We start from the raw sequence: 19,501 nt of genomic DNA, 5'->3' as shown, positions 1-19,501 counted from the left end.
CGGTGTCTTTGCGCGCTGTCTTTAGGACCGGGGAGAGAAGGCCTGACGTTGTGGTCTTGGCCCTGGCCGGGGGGCGGGGGCTCGGGCGGTGCGGAGCAGGGCGCCGCGTGGGTGGAACCACCTGGGCGGGTTGTGGGGGATGCAGTTAGTGCCCGAGCCACTGGAGGAGACTTGGCCTCCGCAGCTGCCCTCTGGCCCCCCACGGCTGCTGGGTTTCGGGGTGCAAGTGAAGCAGCCTCCCTACGTGCGTCCGCGGAGGCCGCCGCGCCGGGACCAGGCCTCTTTAAGCGCAGGCCCCGCCCCGGGCGCCACCGCCCCGCCCCGCGGAGCCCGCGCCCGCACCGCCATCATGATCTGCCTGGTGCTGACTATCTTCGCCAACCTCTTCCCCGCCGGTGAGCGGAGCGGCGCGGGCGGGGTACGGGCGGTCGGTGCTGGGCCGGTCTGACGCCACGTCCCCGCCTGCCCCGCAGCTTGCATCGGCGCACACGAGCGCACCTTCCTGGCCGTGAAGCCGGACGGCGTGCAGCGGCGGCTGGTGGGCGAGATCGTGCGGCGCTTCGAGAGGAAGGGCTTCAAGTTGGTGGCGCTGAAGCTGGTGCAGGTGGGGCGCGGGGCGCGGTGAGCGTGCGGGGGCGCGGTGTGGGGGGACGGGGGGCGGGGACCTGGGGACGCCTGGGTGCCGGCGCAGGCGGCGTGACCCTTCCGCAGGCCTCCGAGGAGCTGCTGCGCGAGCACTACGCCGAGCTGCGTGAACGCCCGTTCTACGGCCGCCTGGTCAAGTATATGGCCTCCGGGCCGGTGGTGGCCATGGTGAGTGCCCGGGAAGCGGGCGGACGGCCCCGGGACCCCACCCCTGCGTGATGCCGCCCCGTCCCCCCGCACAGGTATGGCAGGGGCTGGACGTGGTGCGCACCTCGCGGGCGCTCATCGGGGCCACGAACCCGGCCGACGCCCCGCCCGGCACCATCCGCGGGGATTTCTGCATCGAGGTTGGCAAGTAAGGCTCGCCCCGGGGACGGGCCCAGCCCCGTCCGGCCTCCCCATTTCGGCCCTCGTGGGACCCGTGCCGGAGCCCTCCTTCTCGCGCTCACGCTCGCCTTTTCCGCTCAGGAACTTGATTCACGGCAGCGACTCGGTGGAGAGTGCCCGCCGCGAGATCGCGCTCTGGTTCCGCGCAGACGAGCTCCTGTGTTGGGAGGACAGCGCCGGGCACTGGCTGTATGAGTAGCCCGGCAGGTGCGCGTCGCAGAGGCTCTGACACCCCAGCCGCCTCCAGGGCCCAGGTGGCCGGGCTTCTGGCCCCACCCCGCAGCGCTTGGAACATCCACCTGTCAGGACGTTGCATCGAGAGTGGCGCGGGCCTCTCCGCGTACAGGGCTTCCTGCCCGAGGAGCTGCTCCAGGAGCCTGCGGCTCTCCTGGAAACAGGCCAGGACACTCCTGGTGCCCAACCCAACATGGTCCAACGTTTCTTTTATAATAAAGTGAAGTCGTTTTCGTGTCGGTTTGGGTTTAGAAACAGGCAGCTACGACGTTAAGACGTTTATTACATACAGAGCAGATATGTGGGTTTGCTTGCAGGGCCAAAGCCTGAGGAGAATCGTCACCCCTCCCCAGCCGCACCACTGCTCAGCCCGAGTCACTTCGAGATCCTGGGGAACAGACGAGGGAGCAGACATACATCACAGTGGAGGTGGCAGGGATGGTGGGGAGAAGCCGGCAGCGCAGTGGCTGCAGCCCATGGTGGCCAGCGGGGCTCATGGGGCAGCTCCCCAAGATCTGTGCTTCTCTGGTTGGGGTGGGTGCGGGGCTGGGCTGCCCTCATCAGGGCCTCCCAGACAGGAGTGCAGTGGGCCTGGAAGGTAGGAGTAGGCCAGCGAGGCCCAGCTGGACAGGGAGAGCAGTCCAGGGTGGCCTCTGCCCGCTACAGGCTTGGCGTCGGCTGGGGCGGCTCCATCTTCAGCCCCATGGGCCTCTGCTTGGTGGCCTCTTGCTCCCGGGGAGCAGGCCACAGCGGGCAACCCTAGGCACTTAGTAGCGTGTCTGGGAGCTGGGCTCCGTGGACCCCTGTGCAGGAGGCAGGCCCCGGGAGCACATTATCCCCATCAACCTGAGGCTAAGCCTGCGTCCTAGGACTGAACCCGGAGAGGCCAGGGGCCTCCCCTTCTTCCTGAGGCCTGGGCCTGCCCTGGCAGCCTGAGAAATCCCACCCTGGGGCTTCTGGGAGGGACAGGACTCCAAGGCCCACTCCTCCAAGGTGAGTCTTCTGCCCAGGCAGAGCCTGGGGGGACACGGCAAGAGCCTGCCTGTGTGGGCAGGACGGGGTAGCAGTCTCTTCTCAAGCAGCTGCCCCAGGGAGCTGGGCCTCGTGCTTTCATGCCAGCTCCCTGGGCAGGGGACAGCCGGGGTGGGGACAGACAGAGGATAGAGGCTTGAGGATGGGGAGGCCCCAGAGAAGGCCAGCTGGGGTGCACGCACCTGGGCAGCCTGAGGCCCACCTCCCTGGGCAAAGGCTAGTGCCTGGCCCAGCTCCCCAGGCAGAGTGAGGGCCGGGGAGGCAGCGTGGCCCCATGAGCAGCATGCAGAGGTGGGCCCAGGGCAGGCAGCCTCGGCGGTGGGGAGCTCCTGCCTCCTCCAGGGGTGCTGGGGAGTAGGAGGCCCAGGGTGGAGCCAGGGCCACCTCGGGTCCTGCCTGCGCTGGGCCCAAGTTGCCCTGGACTTGAGGACTCTGGGCTGGAAGCTGGCCAGGAGCCGCCCGGGAAACTGTCCCGAGAGCATCTTCCCCTCGGGTGGAAGCACCCTCCCCTTCTCCTCCCAGCTGACTGGCATCCCCGCACTCCCTGCCCGCTGGAGGGGACCAGACTCAGGTGAAAGCTGCAGGTTGAGAGGTCAGAAGAGGGGCGGCGGCGCCTGGCTGGCTACCCCGCAGGGCAGGCGGGGTCAGGTGGTCGGGGTCCTATGTACAGGTCGGGCCAGGCAGGGCAGCGGCCTCACTCGGGGTGTAGGACACCTGCCACACGATGATGTGACTGCGCTCCGCCTTGGACAGCACGGGCTTCACCTGGCTCATGTCCCCTGTGCCCTCCTCCGTCTCGTCGTCCTCTCCGTCTCCTGCAGGCAAGGCAGCAGAGTGAGGGCCAGGCTCCCCCCGCGCCCAACCTCAGTCCCGTCCCTAAGCCCCGCTCACCAATGCGGAAGTCGATGTAGCCCTCCCCGCCGCTCAGCACCAGCACGTTCCGCAATTTCTGACCCTCCGCCTCCGAGGCAGGGGCAGCTGGCCCAGGGCCCTCAGCTGGGCTGTCCAGCACACTCCCGTTCAAGGTGGCCAGCACATTCCCTGGGATGGCAGAAGCGATTGAGGACAGTGGCCTCCTGGGGAGGCGGCAGCCACTGGCGTGCAGGGGATGTGGATAGCAGGAGGGGCCCAGCCTCACCTGGCACCGAGACAAAGAACTTCACGGCATCGCGGTGCCCGTGGAAGCAGAGCTGGGCCTGCGCCATGGAACAGTAGGGGATGAAGCTGCTGGCCGCCCTGTCACTGCTGTCATCGCCGTACACGTGGATGATGCCCCGGGACGGGCGCCCTCCCCAGAGGTGGGGATGTCTTATTGGCTGCAGGGAGAGAACCCAGAGGCGCTGAGCCCGCATNGGACGGCGTGCAGCGGCGGCTGGTGGGCGAGATCGTGCGGCGCTTCGAGAGGAAGGGCTTCAAGTTGGTGGCGCTGAAGCTGGTGCAGGTGGGGGCGCGGGGCGCGGTGAGCGTGCGGGGGCGCGGTGTGGGGGGACGGGGGGCGGGGACCTGGGGACGCCTGGGTGCCGGCGCAGGCGGCGTGACCCTTCCGCAGGCCTCCGAGGAGCTGCTGCGCGAGCACTACGCCGAGCTGCGTGAACGCCCGTTCTACGGCCGCCTGGTCAAGTATATGGCCTCCGGGCCGGTGGTGGCCATGGTGAGTGCCCGGGAAGCGGGCGGACGGCCCCGGGACCCCACCCCTGCGTGATGCCGCCCCCGTCCCCCCGCACAGGTATGGCAGGGGCTGGACGTGGTGCGCACCTCGCGGGCGCTCATCGGGGCCACGAACCCGGCCGACGCCCCGCCCGGCACCATCCGCGGGGATTTCTGCATCGAGGTTGGCAAGTAAGGCTCGCCCCGGGGACGGGCCCAGCCCCGTCCGGCCTCCCCCATTTCGGCCCTCGTGGGACCCGTGCCGGAGCCCTCCTTCTCGCGCTCACGCTCGCCTTTTCCGCTCAGGAACTTGATTCACGGCAGCGACTCGGTGGAGAGTGCCCGCCGCGAGATCGCGCTCTGGTTCCGCGCAGACGAGCTCCTGTGTTGGGAGGACAGCGCCGGGCACTGGCTGTATGAGTAGCCCGGCAGGTGCGCGTCGCAGAGGCTCTGACACCCCAGCCGCCTCCAGGGCCCAGGTGGCCGGGCTTCTGGCCCCACCCCGCAGCGCTTGGAACATCCACCTGTCAGGACGTTGCATCGAGAGTGGCGCGGGCCTCTCCGCGTACAGGGCTTCCTGCCCGAGGAGCTGCTCCAGGAGCCTGCGGCTCTCCTGGAAACAGGCCAGGACACTCCTGGTGCCCAACCCAACATGGTCCAACGTTTCTTTTTATAATAAAGTGAAGTCGTTTTCGTGTCGGTTTGGGTTTAGAAACAGGCAGCTACGACGTTAAGACGTTTATTACATACAGAGCAGATATGTGGGTTTGCTTGCAGGGCCAAAGCCTGAGGAGAATCGTCACCCCTCCCCCAGCCGCACCACTGCTCAGCCCGAGTCACTTCGAGATCCTGGGGGAACAGACGAGGGAGCAGACATACATCACAGTGGAGGTGGCAGGGATGGTGGGGAGAAGCCGGCAGCGCAGTGGCTGCAGCCCATGGTGGCCAGCGGGGCTCATGGGGCAGCTCCCCAAGATCTGTGCTTCTCTGGTTGGGGGTGGGTGCGGGGGCTGGGCTGCCCTCATCAGGGCCTCCCAGACAGGAGTGCAGTGGGCCTGGAAGGTAGGAGTAGGCCAGCGAGGCCCAGCTGGACAGGGAGAGCAGTCCAGGGTGGCCTCTGCCCGCTACAGGCTTGGCGTCGGCTGGGGGCGGCTCCATCTTCAGCCCCATGGGCCTCTGCTTGGTGGCCTCTTGCTCCCGGGGAGCAGGCCACAGCGGGCAACCCTAGGCACTTAGTAGCGTGTCTGGGAGCTGGGCTCCGTGGACCCCTGTGCAGGAGGCAGGCCCCGGGAGCACATTATCCCCCATCAACCTGAGGCTAAGCCTGCGTCCTAGGACTGAACCCGGAGAGGCCAGGGGCCTCCCCTTCTTCCTGAGGCCTGGGCCTGCCCTGGCAGCCTGAGAAATCCCACCCTGGGGGCTTCTGGGAGGGACAGGACTCCAAGGCCCACTCCTCCAAGGTGAGTCTTCTGCCCAGGCAGAGCCTGGGGGGACACGGCAAGAGCCTGCCTGTGTGGGCAGGACGGGGTAGCAGTCTCTTCTCAAGCAGCTGCCCCAGGGAGCTGGGCCTCGTGCTTTCATGCCAGCTCCCTGGGCAGGGGACAGCCGGGGTGGGGACAGACAGAGGATAGAGGCTTGAGGATGGGGAGGCCCCAGAGAAGGCCAGCTGGGGTGCACGCACCTGGGCAGCCTGAGGCCCACCTCCCTGGGCAAAGGCTAGTGCCTGGCCCAGCTCCCCCAGGCAGAGTGAGGGCCGGGGAGGCAGCGTGGCCCCATGAGCAGCATGCAGAGGTGGGCCCAGGGCAGGCAGCCTCGGCGGTGGGGAGCTCCTGCCTCCTCCAGGGGTGCTGGGGAGTAGGAGGCCCAGGGTGGAGCCAGGGCCACCTCGGGTCCTGCCTGCGCTGGGCCCAAGTTGCCCTGGACTTGAGGACTCTGGGCTGGAAGCTGGCCAGGAGCCGCCCGGGAAACTGTCCCGAGAGCATCTTCCCCTCGGGTGGAAGCACCCTCCCCTTCTCCTCCCAGCTGACTGGCATCCCCGCACTCCCTGCCCGCTGGAGGGGACCAGACTCAGGTGAAAGCTGCAGGTTGAGAGGTCAGAAGAGGGGCGGCGGCGCCTGGCTGGCTACCCCGCAGGGCAGGCGGGGGTCAGGTGGTCGGGGGTCCTATGTACAGGTCGGGCCAGGCAGGGCAGCGGCCTCACTCGGGGGTGTAGGACACCTGCCACACGATGATGTGACTGCGCTCCGCCTTGGACAGCACGGGCTTCACCTGGCTCATGTCCCCTGTGCCCTCCTCCGTCTCGTCGTCCTCTCCGTCTCCTGCAGGCAAGGCAGCAGAGTGAGGGCCAGGCTCCCCCCGCGCCCAACCTCAGTCCCGTCCCTAAGCCCCGCTCACCAATGCGGAAGTCGATGTAGCCCTCCCCGCCGCTCAGCACCAGCACGTTCCGCAATTTCTGACCCTCCGCCTCCGAGGCAGGGGCAGCTGGCCCAGGGCCCTCAGCTGGGCTGTCCAGCACACTCCCGTTCAAGGTGGCCAGCACATTCCCTGGGATGGCAGAAGCGATTGAGGACAGTGGCCTCCTGGGGGAGGCGGCAGCCACTGGCGTGCAGGGGATGTGGATAGCAGGAGGGGCCCAGCCTCACCTGGCACCGAGACAAAGAACTTCACGGCATCGCGGTGCCCGTGGAAGCAGAGCTGGGCCTGCGCCATGGAACAGTAGGGGATGAAGCTGCTGGCCGCCCTGTCACTGCTGTCATCGCCGTACACGTGGATGATGCCCCCGGGACGGGCGCCCTCCCCAGAGGTGGGGGATGTCTTATTGGCTGCAGGGAGAGAACCCAGAGGCGCTGAGCCCGCATACAGATGGAGGGTGGGAGAGGCTCCTGTGGGGGGAGAGGAGGTGGCTGGGCTTACCTCGGAGCCCCAGGAGCTGGCCTCGGTGCAGGACCACAGCTGGGGACACAAGAGGAGCATGGGAGAAGAGGAGAGTGGTCAGCGTAGGGGCAGTGAGGCACCCTCCCAGGTGGCCCTGCAGAGCCACCTCTGGGAACCCATGGACACCTCTGGCAGCACCACTGCCCCTGCAGGGGTGCATGCCACTCACTCTCTGTCAGGGGGATGGAGATGACCACTCCGTTGCCGGTGCCCACCCAGAGCCGGCTGCCCGCGACAAGCAGGGCTGTGATGCGCACGAAGGAGAAACCGAGTTTGCCGGTGCCTGTGGGGGGAGAGTGGTCAGGGCGGCTGGCCTTGAGCCCCCTGCCGCCCCACCTGGCATGGCACCTCACCCAGCATCTTGCTGACGTAGGGCTCGATGTCCACATCCTGTAGGTGCTGGTGTGTGTGTGCATGGTAGAGCCGCAGGGTGGAGTCCAGGCGGATGGACACCCATACGCCATCGCCAATCCACGCCAGCTGCCGCACCTGGCTCTCCCGCCGCGGGTGGGCGTCAAATGACTTCTGTGGAGTCATGGTTGCCCATCAACAGGGCTGGGGAGAGGAGAGGAAGTGGGCAGCCCCAAACCTGCCACAGCCCCAGGGCCACCTATAGCCCCCTCAGATCTCCTGCTTTGCGCCTGTTTGAGCCTGAGTCATTGGCGGTACAGGGAGGATGGGACCCACATAGGGCTTTTTGGACTTCTGTATGGAAAGTGCTGGAGAGCTGCTGGCTGGCAGAAGCCTCTTCCCCTCCCTGGGGCCCCTGGCCAGCACTCGCCTCAATCTGCATGGTCTTGGGCTGGATGACGTGCACCTTGTTCTTGTAGCCACACCACACGCGGTCGTACACAACAGCCATGCAGCGGATGGAGTGGTGCGGGTGGCCCAGGTCCATTAGGTGATAGTTGCTCAGATCCCACTGGCCATCTGGAGGGAGCCCCAAACACCTGCTCAGGCCTGGCCGGGCCCCACCTCTGCTCAGGACATCAGGGGTTGAGATACCCACTGCCAGGCTAAGGAGAGGCCTGGAACCCCGGGAGTCCCTTGGCTAAACACTGCCAGGGCCATCAGCTGCCACCCACATACCCCGTGCTGCCAGGCCCCACCTTCACCACGGTGGAAGATGGCCAGGGTCCCGTCCGCCAGAGCCACCAGCACACGGCCTTTGACGTGCCTGAAACAGGAATGTGGTGAGCCTGGTTTGGGCCAGGCTGTGCAGGCCCCTCCGCCCTGTTCCCCCGTGACGCCCGGCCCTCAGCCTGGGTCACCCACACCAGGCTCAGCACGGAGTCCTTCAGCTTGATGGAGTGCAGGCACTTCTTCCAGTTGGCCACAGCTGAGTGCACGTAGAGCCTGTAGAAAGAAGTGGCAGTGGGCGAGGGACTCACCTAGGACCCCCCCTCCACCTTGCCCTGGGCCCTTCCTACCAGCCGTTCTGGGCTCCCAGCCACATGGTGGGTGCAGCACTGCTGCCTGCTCCTGTGGGGTCCCCGCTGGGCTCCGGCTCTGGTTGCGTGCTGCTGCTGTCAGGCTCCGGCCCATTCTCACTGTGGGAAGGACGGTGGCTCCAGGGGGGCCACGGGGCATGCACCTGCCCCAAGACCCCTAGGCCCTTCCCACCTCTGCAAGCCTCCCCCTCCGCTCCTGCTCACCTGCCAGGCTGGGGGCCAGAGGATGGGGTGGGGGCCGGGTCAGTGAAGACATGCTCTGTGAGAGGCCCGGGCCGCAAGGTGGCCGTCTCTGGCTCGCTGGGCCCAGGGTCTGGCACCTCCGTAGCCTCTGTGGCCTCCTCTGTGGACTGGGACGGGTTGACCTTCCCGTTGGCGATGGTGGCCACCTCCCCTGTGTTAGGAGAGGTGAGCTTGGGCTGGGCGGAAAGGTGGGAACGAGGGGATGGGGGAAACTCGCCCAGGACTCACCCTGCCCCTTGTCTAGCACCGGGGTGTCCCCTCGGGAGGAGCAGTTGCTCCGTGGCACATTGCAGCGGGTGGCACAGCCCACCAGGGTGATACCGGCCAGCACGCCGTCCACGCCCAGGTCCTCTGGGTTCACATCGCTGTCCAGGAACATCTCCCCGGGGGGGTAGTCGCTGTCACTGGCCGCTGGGGAGAGGGACGGCCCATCAGCCTGTGCTGGGGAACGCACTACTGCAAGGGCATGCCCAGCACTCATACGAGGGCAGAGGGAGCGGGAGCTGGCCTTCCACTCTCCCAGCAGACCCAGCTTCCACACATGGCTCCACCCACAGTCCACCCAGGACCCTCTGCCTGGAGGCCTGGAACTCCAGCAAGCCTGCTCTGTTGGGTGGGCCCCTGGGCCAGGGGAGCTGAGTAGTAAGACCCTGGTTTGGGAGCAAACAACTTGTGATCCTGTGGCAGACCCTCAAGAACCCAGACGGCCCTGTGGTTTCACACCAGAGACCTGGCAGAGCCCTCAGTACCCCTTCATCCTCCCAGTGTTGGGGCTGGCCCAGAACATCACCAAGGTTACCGCTCACAGGGGTGACATGAAGCTCCTCACCCACACCCCCTTAGCCCCTGGTGAGGCCGTGAGATTTCGGCCCAACTGGAGGTTTCACATTCAGCATGAGGAAATGTTTTCCGGTGGTCCCCGAGTGATGCTTCAAGCTGCGGGTGATGCCTACCCCTCACCCTCTAACCAGGTGAGCGTGGGGTCCCGAGTACGTAGGAAGAAGAGGCCGAGGCCACTGCGAGCTTCCTCCCAGAAACAGGGCCCAGGGCCTCACTTGACTGGGTGTTGCCCCTCCCACTGCCCACTGCCATGTTCCCGTGTCCACAGGACACCCCGAGAAGGTGGGTGCTGTCTGGCAGGGCTTTTACTTAGCTTGCTAGTAAAAGGGAGTGGCGCCCAAGTGGAAACGCCCACTCCAGCCGCTCACCAGGGATGCTGGAGATACACAGTACGTGCGCATTGCAGACGGTGAACTGGTCCACCACAGTGCCCGGCTGGTTGGCATCGATGATCACCACCTTGCTGGTGGTCAGGGTGCTGGTCAGGATCCACACCCGGCTGGAGGTGGCGTCCATTTCAGAGAGCTCCTTGGCCTGTTTCAGGGCACGGGATCAAGGTCAGAGCCCGAGCTTGAGTCTACCCGGCAGCAGCAAGGGGCCATGGGACTCCCAGAATCTGTCAGGATCCAGCCTTGACTGTAGCTTGAGGGGACATGGCTGTCCTTCCCCGGGGCCAGAGCAATGTGGACTCAGGACTGCACTCTAAAGCGCTTGCATACCCGGTTTCGTCTCCACAGAGAAAGCCGCTGAGCTCCAAGAGGCCCAAGCTGGGCCATAAAACTAAGCCTCCGACCACTAGGAAGGAAGCTCTGCCACTCCAGGCCACTTGGGAGGTCGGGGAGAGGGAAAGGGAGAGGAGGAGAGGGGAAGGGGAAGAGGGCCCACCCCAGCCCCATTCCCAGCCAGGGGACCGAGACTGCTGGATGGCACTCGGAAAGGGGAGGGGAGGGCCGCCCCAGCTGCAGCCCCATTCCCAGCCACGTGGGCCAAGACTCCTACTGAAAACCCAGAAGGCGGCTCCGTTCTGGGGAGGGAAGACACTGCTTCCCGAAGTCCAGGGGCCCCTGTGCTGCCCTGCTTCCGGGTGCTGGCCTGTGTCTCACTCCCAGCATGCTCTGCGGCTGAGCTGTCCTGAGACTAAGCCAGGGAGGTGCCCGGTGGCCTCCGCCATACTCACCTTCTTCTTCTCGGGAGACCCGTGGGCGCTCTTGGGCTCACCGTCTCCTTCGCGGTCGCAGGTCAGGGGGTCGCGGCCTGGCACTGGCTTGACTCCATTCCCACCATCGTCCTCATTGGGCCTCCACCCGCTCAGGTTGACGCCCGCAGCACACCACAGCTGCAAGGGCAGGACCGGGGTCGGGTGTCACCGGCGCTCCCCAGCCTCCAGCCCGCCCAGCCGGCCTGAATGGGGTGCTCGCCGGCTCACCTTCATGGTGGGGTCCTTCTCCACCAGAGGGCGGCAGTACACGGGCACCGGCACGTTCTTCATCCGCGTGTCCTCCTGGCCCCCGTTGGGACTCAGCTGCAGGGGGCAGGGAGGCGCCGTGGGCACGAGCCATGGCTCCTACCCATCCCTCCAGAAACCTTAGGCCGAGCTGCCAGCTTCTGGCGGCAGAGCCACCTCAAGACTGGAGGCAGGTGGGGGCGTGGGAGCCGCGGGGCTCCTCCTCCCACCCTCCAGACCCCTGCCCAGGAGGCTTACTAATAAGCTGCCAGGCCCTGCCCCGCCCCGCCCGCCCGGCCCGCCACAGAGCCCCCGCTTACCCACGCCCCGCCCCCGCGGGGCCCCGCCCGGTCCCCGAAGCGCCCCGCCCGCACCTGCTTGTACTTGGCGGGCAGGCTCCAGCCGCAGGCCTGCAGACGGCCGTCGTCGTTACGCACGTGCTCACGCACCTGGCGGTACTGCTCGCGCTTCTGCTCTCGACGAGCGGAGGACGTGCAGTCGCTGAGTGGAAGAATGATGGGTGATGTCTGTCCAGGGTGAGCAGCGGCCGAGCAGCAGGCACCCACAGTGCCCCAGGCTTGCCCTGGGGGAGGTCACGGCAGGGAGGCCCATCCTCGCCTTTTCCCGGCCACCGAGTGCCCAGCTGGGGAGGGTGGCCTTCTCAGCACCGGGTATGCCCCTGGGCTTGGAGGCCATAGCTGGCACCTGCTCGACCCAGAGGCTGCTCTTCGGCCACAGTCATTGAGGGCTCCACGGACCGGGACCTGGAGTACCGCCAGGGGACAGGCACGGCCAGCGACTCCTTGCTGGACATATGCCTGAAATGGCTCCTTGCTGCAGAGGCCACCGTGGAGCCCAGTGCAGCCCCCTGACGGTTGGTGTGCACAGCCTCTGCCAAGGGACATCCTGAACCAAACACTGCGGAGCCAAAGCAGCCCAGCTCCCCGCTGCAGGGAGGGGCAGGCAGTGTGCAGGGAGAGGTCACGACCCCTGGCATGTGGCCAGCAAGGTGGAGGCTGTCCTCAAAGTCCTGCTTCAGGTCCTGGAGGGGAGGGGCCTAAGGACAGGGCCTCCCCAACCCCATTGCAGGCCACTAGTGGGGACCACGGGACACTCACTCGTCAGGGAAGAATTCCAGGGGCCGGCTGCCCGTTGAGATTGGGCACATGGCATGGCTGCGGCGCTGGCTGAAGCCGGCCGTGGTAGGCGACTTGTAGTGGATATTCACCGAGGGGTAGGGGCGCTTGGCCGGAGGGGGGCTGGAGGAGGAGCTGAAGAGGCGGCTGAAGCTGCCGGAGGCACAGGGAGGTGAGGAGTGGGCAGAGGACCAGGGAACTTCCCTGCCCCTTCACCTGCAGCTGCTGCCCACACCCCCTGGGGGCCCCCAGCTTACAACTGCCAGATGGTGGACTTCTTCTTCTCCTGGACGGATGGGTGCTCTCGGGATGCTCTGCGGGGGAGGGCATAGGGAGCAGCCTGCTTAGCACCCTCACGCCTCCCTTGCCTGGCACTCTCTGGGCTCCCACCAGGAAGCACCCAGCACACTTCAGTCCCCCCAGAAGACAGGGAGGTGCTGAGGAGGGAGCCGCGGTTCTGCCATCAGAGATGACCCCACAGCCCTTCCTGGGGCGGCCGCAACTCCCACCTGATCATCTCGGTCCACCGCACGGCCTCCTGCAGCTCCATCAGCCGCTCCTTGTACTGGTTCCGCTCCATGAGCACACGGGCCATCTCTACCCGCGTGAAGCGGCGGCGCTGGGCCATGGGGATTTTGTCCTGTGGAGGGGAGAGGCACAGAGGCTCAATCAGCCCTTGGAGGCCGGGTCACACCTGCTTCCTCCTGGGGTGCCTCCACCGGGGCAGGGTCGTGGCCTCCAGCTACAGGTGGATCTCAGTACCAATTTCCTGCAGATCCTCGGGCAAGAAGTGGTGTGGAGGAGTGTCAGCAAGGGGGGAGGGGAACCCGGAGTCAGCCTGACCCTGCCAGGGCTGCCATGACACACGTGAGAGGCACGATGTGGGTGACTTTCCCTGCATGTCCGTGGAGGCCCCAAATGCCTCAGGTGAGGTGCAGGTGGGACTGCTCCAGTGTGAAATGAGTAGATGGGACGCTCTAGGAAGCGTCCAGCCGGCTGAACACTTTGGGTTCTGACGGACACTTTGAGTTCTGACAGACCCATGTGGGGTCTGTGGTCTGCTCCCCTACCCAGGGCTGCTCAGCAGAGCTGCCAGGGAGTGAGGAAGTGCGAGTCCCCACAGAGCCCTGGCACTCAGCACTCTGTGCTTGCAGGTGCACGTCCAGCCTCAGGCCGTGACAAGGGGCAGAGGCAGAGGCCCAGGACCGGTGGCACCCTCGGCTCATGCAGGAGGGGCTGTGGGGGGGACATGACTTGCCTTCTACTTGTGTTTCTCCTAGACCGTGGGGAGTGCGGGGTGCACGGGATGGCCCGAGACATACAACCTCACTTTATTGTCACCACGGCGCCCAGGTGACTGAGCTAGTGCAGGTGAGGCTGGCATCTGCCCTGGGGAGGCCAGTGGCCAACTGACAGGCAGTGCTCCCTCTGGTCTCTCCCCTGGAGGGGGTAGTAGTTCTAAAGGGGAGGGCTGGCAACGCCCAGGCAGCAGAGAGCTTGCCTGAGGGCCTCCCGGGCTCCTCAGGGGTGGGGTAGGTCCTGAAAAGGGGACAGCAGGTGACTGACTTGGAGCACTGGCCAGGCTGCGAAGCCAGGGAGACCCGCTTATGACCATACAAAAGGCAGGCACCAGGACTTGGGTGCTGACAGGTGACCTGGCGTCCTGCCAGGGCTGTGGTCCTGCCCAAGGGCCTGGTTCTGATTCTATGTGGTCTCGGGAGTGGGGCGGCAGATGATGCCGTTGGGGTCAGGTGTCACCCAGGAGGGGTGGGAGAGCTGTCAGCCCAGAAGAGCAGGCGAGTCCCCAGGCGCCGGCCCCCCTGCCCGTGCGCAGGCCTGCATGTGAAGTAGTGGCCTATAGTATGATTCTGTACAGAGACAGAGGGCTGTGAGTCCCCGGAGCTGCCCCGCATGCCCATGCCTGAGTTGTGAATAGTAGGATATACGTGTGTGAACAGTGAAATGTACCGCCTGTGAATGCTGATGGTGACTGCCCGCCTGGTGAATGCTGGATGGTGGCTGGCCCCGCCTGGAATGCTGGAATTGGTGACCGCCCCGCTGTGAATGCTGGATGGACAGCCCCTGTGATGCTGGATGTGACCGCCCGCCTGGAATGGTGATGGTGACCGCCCCGCCCTTGTGAATGCGGATGGTGACCGCCGCCCTGTGAATGGTGGATGGTGGCCGCCCCGCCTGTGAATGGTGGATGGTGGCCGCCCCGCCTGTGAATGGTGGATGGTGGCCGCCCCGCCTGTGAATGGTGGATGGTGGCCGCCCCGCCTGTGAAGAGTGAAGAGTGGATGTACCGATTCTGTACAGAGATAGCTGCTTACATCCTCCGCCTCTTCTTTGGGTTCACGGCGGGCAATGATGGCCTCGGACTTCACTCTGCGGGAAAGGGAAGGAGGTAGGGAGGGTGAGGACCTCCCAGGGGCCTCCGGAACACACAGTGGGCAGTGCCCGCCCCGAACTTAGGTCCTTGTCTCTGTGCAAGGCTGGGGGCTCTCCCCACAGGGACCCCTGCAGCAGCTATCTGGTTCAGGGCCCTGAACGCTTCTGCCGGTTCCTTGGGGGCAGGTGGACCTGCGCCACTGCTGCACAAGTACCCTGAAGCCCAGCCTTCCATCCTGGCTGCCCGGGAATGCAGAGGAGGGTGAAGCACAGTGGCCCTGGCTTGGCAAACCCAGAGCAGATCTGGGTCCCTTCTTGGACAGAGGCATGGTCTCGGGGCCCCCACATGTCCTCTGCCCATCAGAGAAGGGCTGGAGCCCCAACATACAGCTCTCCAGGGACTGCGGCCAAACCTTGGCTGATCAAAGGGCTGGAGGAGTAGGATGGTGGGAGCTGCAGCCGAGCCCCGCATGATGCTGTGCTGGGAAGGAACACATGAGACAGGCCCAGTGTGCGCTGTAGGAGGCTCAGGAGGAGACCACGGCCCCACTCGGCTGGTTGGGGTGGAGTGGCTGTGAGCTGGAGCTGGGTAGGCAGGCTGTGCACAAAGCCACTCGGGCTGGAGAGCAGGCACTGGAGGAGGCAGCCACTCCGGAACCCTGAGGCCGGGGTCTCTCTGTGACCAGCTTTCCATGCCCCACCCTCACCTTTTCAGTTCCTCTTCCAGCTCCTTGATGCGGTTTTCCAGCTTGACTTTGGCCTGCTTGGCAGCCTCCAGCTCGCCCCTCAGCACCTCCTGCTCCCCAGACAGCTGGTCGACCTTGGCAATCAGGTCATTCTTCACCACATTCAAGGCATTTCTTTGAAAAAGCAGAAAGATGGGAGCGCTGCGAGCGCGGCATATGGGTATGTGAAGGGGCCTTCCTGGGGCGCCTGCACTTCTGCCCTGGAGAAGGCACAGCCTGGTCAAGAAGGTGGCTGAATGGGAGACCCATCCCCATCTGAGCTAAACTCTATAGTCACCCTCGTTAGAGGCTCCTGGAGATAAGCTTCCTAAAGAAACCAGGCGGAGCCCTGCTCCAAGCTCCTCCCGCCCGAGATGAGGACAGCTGCTGGCGTTGGAGTCAGGTCCTCCCCCAGGCGCCCTCTGGCCCAGCTCACTCTCCAACCCTGGTGAGGAGGGCTGCCTCAGCCCCACCACACAGGAGAAGGGCACTCTTACTTGGTTTCCAGAAGTTGTGAGTTTTCCAGTAGCAGATTCCCCACTTCTTTGCCCATTCCTGAAACAGAAGGTGTGGAGGTTTCACCTATGCCCTTCAAGACAGGACCCTGATGCCGCCGCACCTGCCTCAGGGCAACGCTTCTGAAGAGGGTAGCTGGCTGGGGGTGACACCCGATCTGCAGGGAGCAGGGGCCATGAAGGGCGGGGCTCATGCCGGGCCCAGTCTGCGCACAGAGCAGGCTCCCAGGCCTGGGGTGGTTCCTGTGTCCGACCAACGTCACCAGCCGGCTGGCCGGATGCAGGCCCCTGAATGGCCGCTGTGCCGCCACCTCAGAGCCCTCAGCAGGTCCGTCACCAGGCAGGCCCTCTCAGAGCCACCACCCTCAGGCGAGTGATGTTGGAGCTGTGGTGAGGGGACAGGTGGGCGAGGAGAGGCCTGGCCCTCAAGGCAGGGCCAGCAGGGCTAGGATGCAGCGATGGGGCATGGCTGTGAGGACAGGGCTCCCTGGCTCCCTGGCAGGACTGATGGCTCCTCTACCACCAGGCCCCAAGTGGACCTGAACTGAGCTCCCTGCAAGCATGCCCCAGAAACCCCAAAAGGATGGAAAGAAACTCCAAGGTCCTGCCCTCCCACACACTCCCCCACTGTCTACGCAGTCATGAAACAGCATCACACGCCTCTGTGCCTGGGCTCAGGGGTCCTGCCTGCTGTCTCTATTATGACCTCCCTTGCCTCAAACATGGGCCTTCCTCCCCTGCCCTGCACTTGTGGGGGTTCAGAGAGGCTGGGGCTGCCCTCCTCGGGCCTTCAAATCTGTCCCTTGGGGGAAGTTGCCACCTCCCACAGCCCAGAGGCAGCCTGGACAGAGCGAGCTTCACCCAGGGCTGCCCCCCCGACCCTGGCGGCCCCAACACTGTCCCCATCATGCAGAACAAAGCAAACAGCTCATGAAGCAGGAGACCATGTGGGGGTGGAGGAGCGACGCGCGCTGGAGCGGGGCCTCAGCCTTACCAAAGAAATCATCGCGCACTAGGGAGCCGTCCCCGTCCCACAGGAGATGGGCAACCAGGGCGGGAGGAGAGGGAGAAAGGGAGAGAAGAGAAGCGCGTTAAGCCCGTGTGGACAGCAGGCTGGGAGGAATTCAGAGCTGGGTCTGCTGGGTTAGGGTGGGCGCAGGAGGGAGTTAGAGGGCAGGAGATGGGATGGAGCCAGCTACTCCTTCTGGAAAGTTTATCCTTGGGGTTACATGAAGACTACCAGGCCAACGTCACCTGTGGGACAGGCAGCTAAGAGCTCACCCCAAATGCTGGGCTGGGTGGGGCTGAGGATGGAAGGCACCCCTGTGGGAACAGGCTGTGCCTGGAGGCTGGGGGGCTGTACCTGGACAGCCTCTGGGTGGTCCATCCCGCTCTGGGTGGGGCCTTGGAGCCTCCTGCTGTGCAGCCAGAGAGCAGGTCTCAACCTGCCACCCAGGTGGGGAGGGGGCCCCGGGCTGGGCTTGGTAGGGGCCTCAAGGCCCCCTGACTTCTAGGGTGTGCCTGACAGCAGGGGAGGCCCCAGAGCTGGCCTTGGCCATGTTCCATCACTGCTGTGCGTGTCTCAGGGCTCTTGCAGGGCCTTCAGAAATGGCCTGCGGGGGGCTCCTCAGGCAGGGGGGTTTGGATATCCAGGTCATTGTCAAGTGGCTGGTGGAGCAAACTGAACAAGCTTCCGAGCGGCGGTGGCTGCGAGCAGAAGCACAGGCGCTGCGGCGACGTGGGGGGCAGTCCACACAGCCATGGTGACGGGATAGCTCGGGGCATCCCCCGCCCACCCACTCCCACCCCCACACAGACGGGAGACAGGAGAGAGAGAGACTCACCCGAGAACTCCCCTGGCGTGTCCAGCGAGGCACAAAGAGGCAGGGGGAGGAAGGGACAAAGGTCAATTAGTGACTGGAACACAACAAAATAAAGAAATGCTTATTGCAGAAAACCCAGCAGTGCTTCGGCCACTCCCATGTTGCAGGGCAGGAGAGAACAGGAGCAGCCTCCAGCAGGTCTGGGTGCCCTGTGCCCCCGGGCAGAAGCCTGCAGGGAACGGGGCCCAGGCGCCGTGGTCCAGCCCAGGCCTGCGTTGCTGACCCCTGACCCTAAAGCCTGCTCCCCTCTGCTCCCATCACCCATCAGGAGGGCAGGCCCCCTGCAGCCCCCACGATGCAGGCCTGTGAAGAGGAGTGTGTGTGTGGCAGGGTGTGGCAGGTGCCCAGCCTCCAAAAGCCTCCCAGCGTGGGTGAGGGAGAGAGTGGCACGGGAGACAACGCAGACGCAGGCCTGGAGCTGGACTCCTAGGCTCCTGGGTCAGCCCGGGTAGGGCAGGACCTCGGTGAAGGATGACTGAAGACAACGGGAGCAAGGGCCCCACTGTGGAGGGTGGAGAGAACACGCCAGAAAGCAGAGGAGGGGTGGGGAGCATGAGGCGGGCGGGGCATCCTCACTGGGTCCTGGCCCCCGCCCTGCACGGGAGGCTGGTGAGGGAAACGCTCTGCGGGAAACACCAGCAGAGGTGAGGACACGGTTCTGCTCTACTTGGTTATTTCACATAGAAAGGAGAATGGCATGAAAAAGTCACTTGATCTGGATGACAAAAGGGTTGTTTGTTATAGGAATTCCAATACTAAGGCAATTTCCAGTCAAAGAGCAGATGTCCTTCTCTCATCTCGGCTTCTCAGGGCAGCCGCTGCTAACGGCCAATATTCTCCTCTCAGGTCTCCTTCTAGATAAGCAACAGGCTTCAAAGAACAAAATCGGGACTGCGTTTTCCATCTCTCCGGGAACACATTCCTGTGTTCCACTCAGCCATGTCATGGGACACTCCTGTGCTGAGGCTCCTGGTTGCCTTTATTTTTTGAGACGGGGTCTCACTTTGTTGCTCAGGCTGGAGTGCAGTGGCACTATCCTAGCTCACTGCAGTGTCGACCTCCCAGGCTCAAGAGGTCCTCCCACCTCAGCCTCCTGAGTAGCTGGGTCTACAGGAGCATGCCACCACGCCCGGCTAACCATTGTGTGTGTGTGTGTGTTTTTTTTTTTTTTTTTTTTCAGTAGAAATGAGATCTCACTATGTTGCCCAGGCTGGTCTTCAAGTCCTGAGCTCAAGCAATCTGCCCACCTTGGCCTCCCCAAGTGCTGGGATTATGGGTGTGAGCCACCGTGCCTGACCCTGGTTCCTTTTTTTTTTTTTTTAGATGGGGTCTTGCTCTGTCACCCACGTTGGAGTGAAGTGGCGCGATATCGGCTCACTGCAACCTTCACCTCCCAGGCTGAAGCAGTCCTCCCCATGAGCCTCCCAAGTAGCTGGGGCCACAGGTGCGCACCACCACGCCCAGCTAAGTATTTGGTAGAGATGGGGTTTCACCATGTGGCCCAGGCTGGTCTCGAACTCCTGAGCTCAAATAATCCACCTGCCTCGGCAGGCATGAGCCACCACCCCTGGCCTGGTTGCTTTTAATGCCCTGCCGTGTTTCTCTATGGGAATATCTCATCGTCTGTCACTGCACCTGCTCCCCCGAGACTTGGGTGTCCCTGTGTGTGGGCTTGAGGTACTTTTCAGCCCTGTGACTGCCCGACTGCTCCCTCGAAGGCTGCACCTCCAGCTGCTGCTGCATCGCCACTGCCACCTGCCAGTGCTCGGTGGGGCTGCACCCATCACCTCTGGCTGGCGTGTAGGGCAGCACCTGCTGCACCCTAGACAGCCTCGATTGTCTTATTTTCAATCCTTTAGGGAAAAATTTTCTTGATTTTCTCTTTATTTCTTTATTATTTCTGAAATTGAGCATCTTTTCAGATGTTTATTGGTATAGCCTGTAAATTTCCTTTTTCTTTCTTTCTTTCTTTTTTTTTTTTTTTTTTTTTTTTT

The 19,501-nt window shown here is 64.4% G+C and overlaps 3 protein-coding genes across 13 annotated transcripts in view; 1 reads left to right on the top strand and 2 right to left on the bottom strand.

Moving 5' to 3' along the window:
- Window positions 1-46: 46 nt before the first annotated feature.
- Window positions 47-4,644, top strand: NME3 (NME/NM23 nucleoside diphosphate kinase 3). Of its 3 annotated transcripts, XM_017858341.1 has the most exons (6): window positions 47-395; window positions 474-538; window positions 3,674-3,739; window positions 3,848-3,949; window positions 4,025-4,137; window positions 4,252-4,644. In XM_017858341.1, exons 1-6 carry the CDS (start codon window positions 140-142, stop codon window positions 4,367-4,369), a joined length of 720 nt encoding a protein of 239 aa, XP_017713830.1. In that variant the 5' UTR covers window positions 47-139; the 3' UTR covers window positions 4,370-4,644. The 3 variants fall into 3 exon arrangements, with proteins under 3 accessions (XP_017713830.1, XP_017713829.1, XP_017713831.1); XM_017858340.1 differs by lacking the exons at window positions 3,674-3,739; window positions 3,848-3,949; window positions 4,025-4,137; window positions 4,252-4,644 and adding exons at window positions 712-813; window positions 888-1,000; window positions 1,114-1,527 and having other exon boundaries at window positions 474-604; XM_017858342.1 differs by lacking the exons at window positions 3,674-3,739; window positions 3,848-3,949; window positions 4,025-4,137; window positions 4,252-4,644 and adding exons at window positions 888-1,000; window positions 1,114-1,513 and having other exon boundaries at window positions 474-604.
- Window positions 1,953-3,650, bottom strand: LOC108519352 (C-Jun-amino-terminal kinase-interacting protein 3-like). Its single transcript, XM_017858278.1, has 3 exons — window positions 3,437-3,650; window positions 3,190-3,339; window positions 1,953-3,113 (listed from the first exon to the last, which is right to left on the bottom strand). Exons 1-3 carry the CDS (start codon window positions 3,648-3,650, stop codon window positions 2,959-2,961), a joined length of 519 nt encoding a protein of 172 aa, XP_017713767.1. The 3' UTR covers window positions 1,953-2,958.
- A 24-nt stretch (window positions 4,645-4,668) lies between the features above and the next one.
- Window positions 4,669-19,501, bottom strand: part of MAPK8IP3 (mitogen-activated protein kinase 8 interacting protein 3) — a 62,900-nt gene continuing 48,067 nt past the window's right edge. For 5 of the 9 annotated variants that reach the window (XM_017858319.1, XM_017858325.1, XM_017858320.1 and 2 more), the window contains 24 exons: window positions 17,469-17,480; window positions 16,619-16,636; window positions 15,607-15,664; window positions 15,092-15,244; window positions 14,300-14,381; window positions 12,503-12,633; window positions 12,251-12,307; window positions 11,976-12,146; window positions 11,232-11,358; window positions 10,840-10,935; window positions 10,591-10,749; window positions 9,782-9,947; window positions 8,802-8,984; window positions 8,535-8,724; window positions 8,310-8,429; window positions 8,155-8,235; window positions 7,989-8,056; window positions 7,661-7,809; window positions 7,233-7,404; window positions 7,049-7,162; window positions 6,859-6,897; window positions 6,588-6,767; window positions 6,340-6,489; window positions 4,669-6,263 (listed from right to left, as the gene is read on the bottom strand). In XM_017858319.1, coding sequence (XP_017713808.1) covers window positions 6,142-6,263; window positions 6,340-6,489; window positions 6,588-6,767; window positions 6,859-6,897; window positions 7,049-7,162; window positions 7,233-7,404; window positions 7,661-7,809; window positions 7,989-8,056; window positions 8,155-8,235; window positions 8,310-8,429; window positions 8,535-8,724; window positions 8,802-8,984; window positions 9,782-9,947; window positions 10,591-10,749; window positions 10,840-10,935; window positions 11,232-11,358; window positions 11,976-12,146; window positions 12,251-12,307; window positions 12,503-12,633; window positions 14,300-14,381; window positions 15,092-15,244; window positions 15,607-15,664; window positions 16,619-16,636; window positions 17,469-17,480 — 2,798 coding nt within the window. In that variant the 3' untranslated portion in view covers window positions 4,669-6,141. The remainder of the gene's footprint in view (window positions 6,264-6,339; window positions 6,490-6,587; window positions 6,768-6,858; window positions 6,898-7,048; window positions 7,163-7,232; window positions 7,405-7,660; window positions 7,810-7,988; window positions 8,057-8,154; window positions 8,236-8,309; window positions 8,430-8,534; window positions 8,725-8,801; window positions 8,985-9,781; window positions 9,948-10,590; window positions 10,750-10,839; window positions 10,936-11,231; window positions 11,359-11,975; window positions 12,147-12,250; window positions 12,308-12,502; window positions 12,634-14,299; window positions 14,382-15,091; window positions 15,245-15,606; window positions 15,665-16,618; window positions 16,637-17,468; window positions 17,481-19,501) is intronic. The other 4 variants (XM_017858321.1, XM_017858322.1, XM_017858323.1 and 1 more) reach the window with 3 other exon arrangements.

This window comes from Rhinopithecus bieti, unplaced genomic scaffold (assembly GCF_001698545.2).
Source record: "Rhinopithecus bieti isolate Rb0 unplaced genomic scaffold, ASM169854v2 scaffold_47707, whole genome shotgun sequence".
Classification (NCBI taxonomy): domain Eukaryota; kingdom Metazoa; phylum Chordata; class Mammalia; order Primates; family Cercopithecidae; genus Rhinopithecus; species Rhinopithecus bieti.
This window is presented reverse-complemented; position numbering and strand designations above follow the sequence as displayed.

Excerpts from the sequence above, each read along its gene's own strand:
- NME3 (XM_017858341.1), top strand. The coding sequence starts at position 140 with ATGCAGTTAGTGCCCGAGCCACTGGAGGAGACTTGGCCTCCGCAGCTG. Across the intron at positions 539-3,673 it reads ACGGCGTGCAGCGGCGGCTG|GTGGGCGAGATCGTGCGGCG; the intron begins GTGGGCGAGATC and ends CAGCGGCGGCTG. Across the intron at positions 3,950-4,024 it reads CCGGGCCGGTGGTGGCCATG|GTATGGCAGGGGCTGGACGT; the intron begins GTGAGTGCCCGG and ends CCCCCCGCACAG.
- LOC108519352 (XM_017858278.1), bottom strand. The coding sequence starts at position 3,650 with ATGCGGGCTCAGCGCCTCTGGGTTCTCTCCCTGCAGCCAATAAGACAT. Across the intron at positions 3,340-3,436 it reads GTTCTTTGTCTCGGTGCCAG|GGAATGTGCTGGCCACCTTG; the intron begins GTGAGGCTGGGC and ends CTGCCATCCCAG. Across the intron at positions 3,114-3,189 it reads CTACATCGACTTCCGCATTG|GAGACGGAGAGGACGACGAG; the intron begins GTGAGCGGGGCT and ends CCTTGCCTGCAG.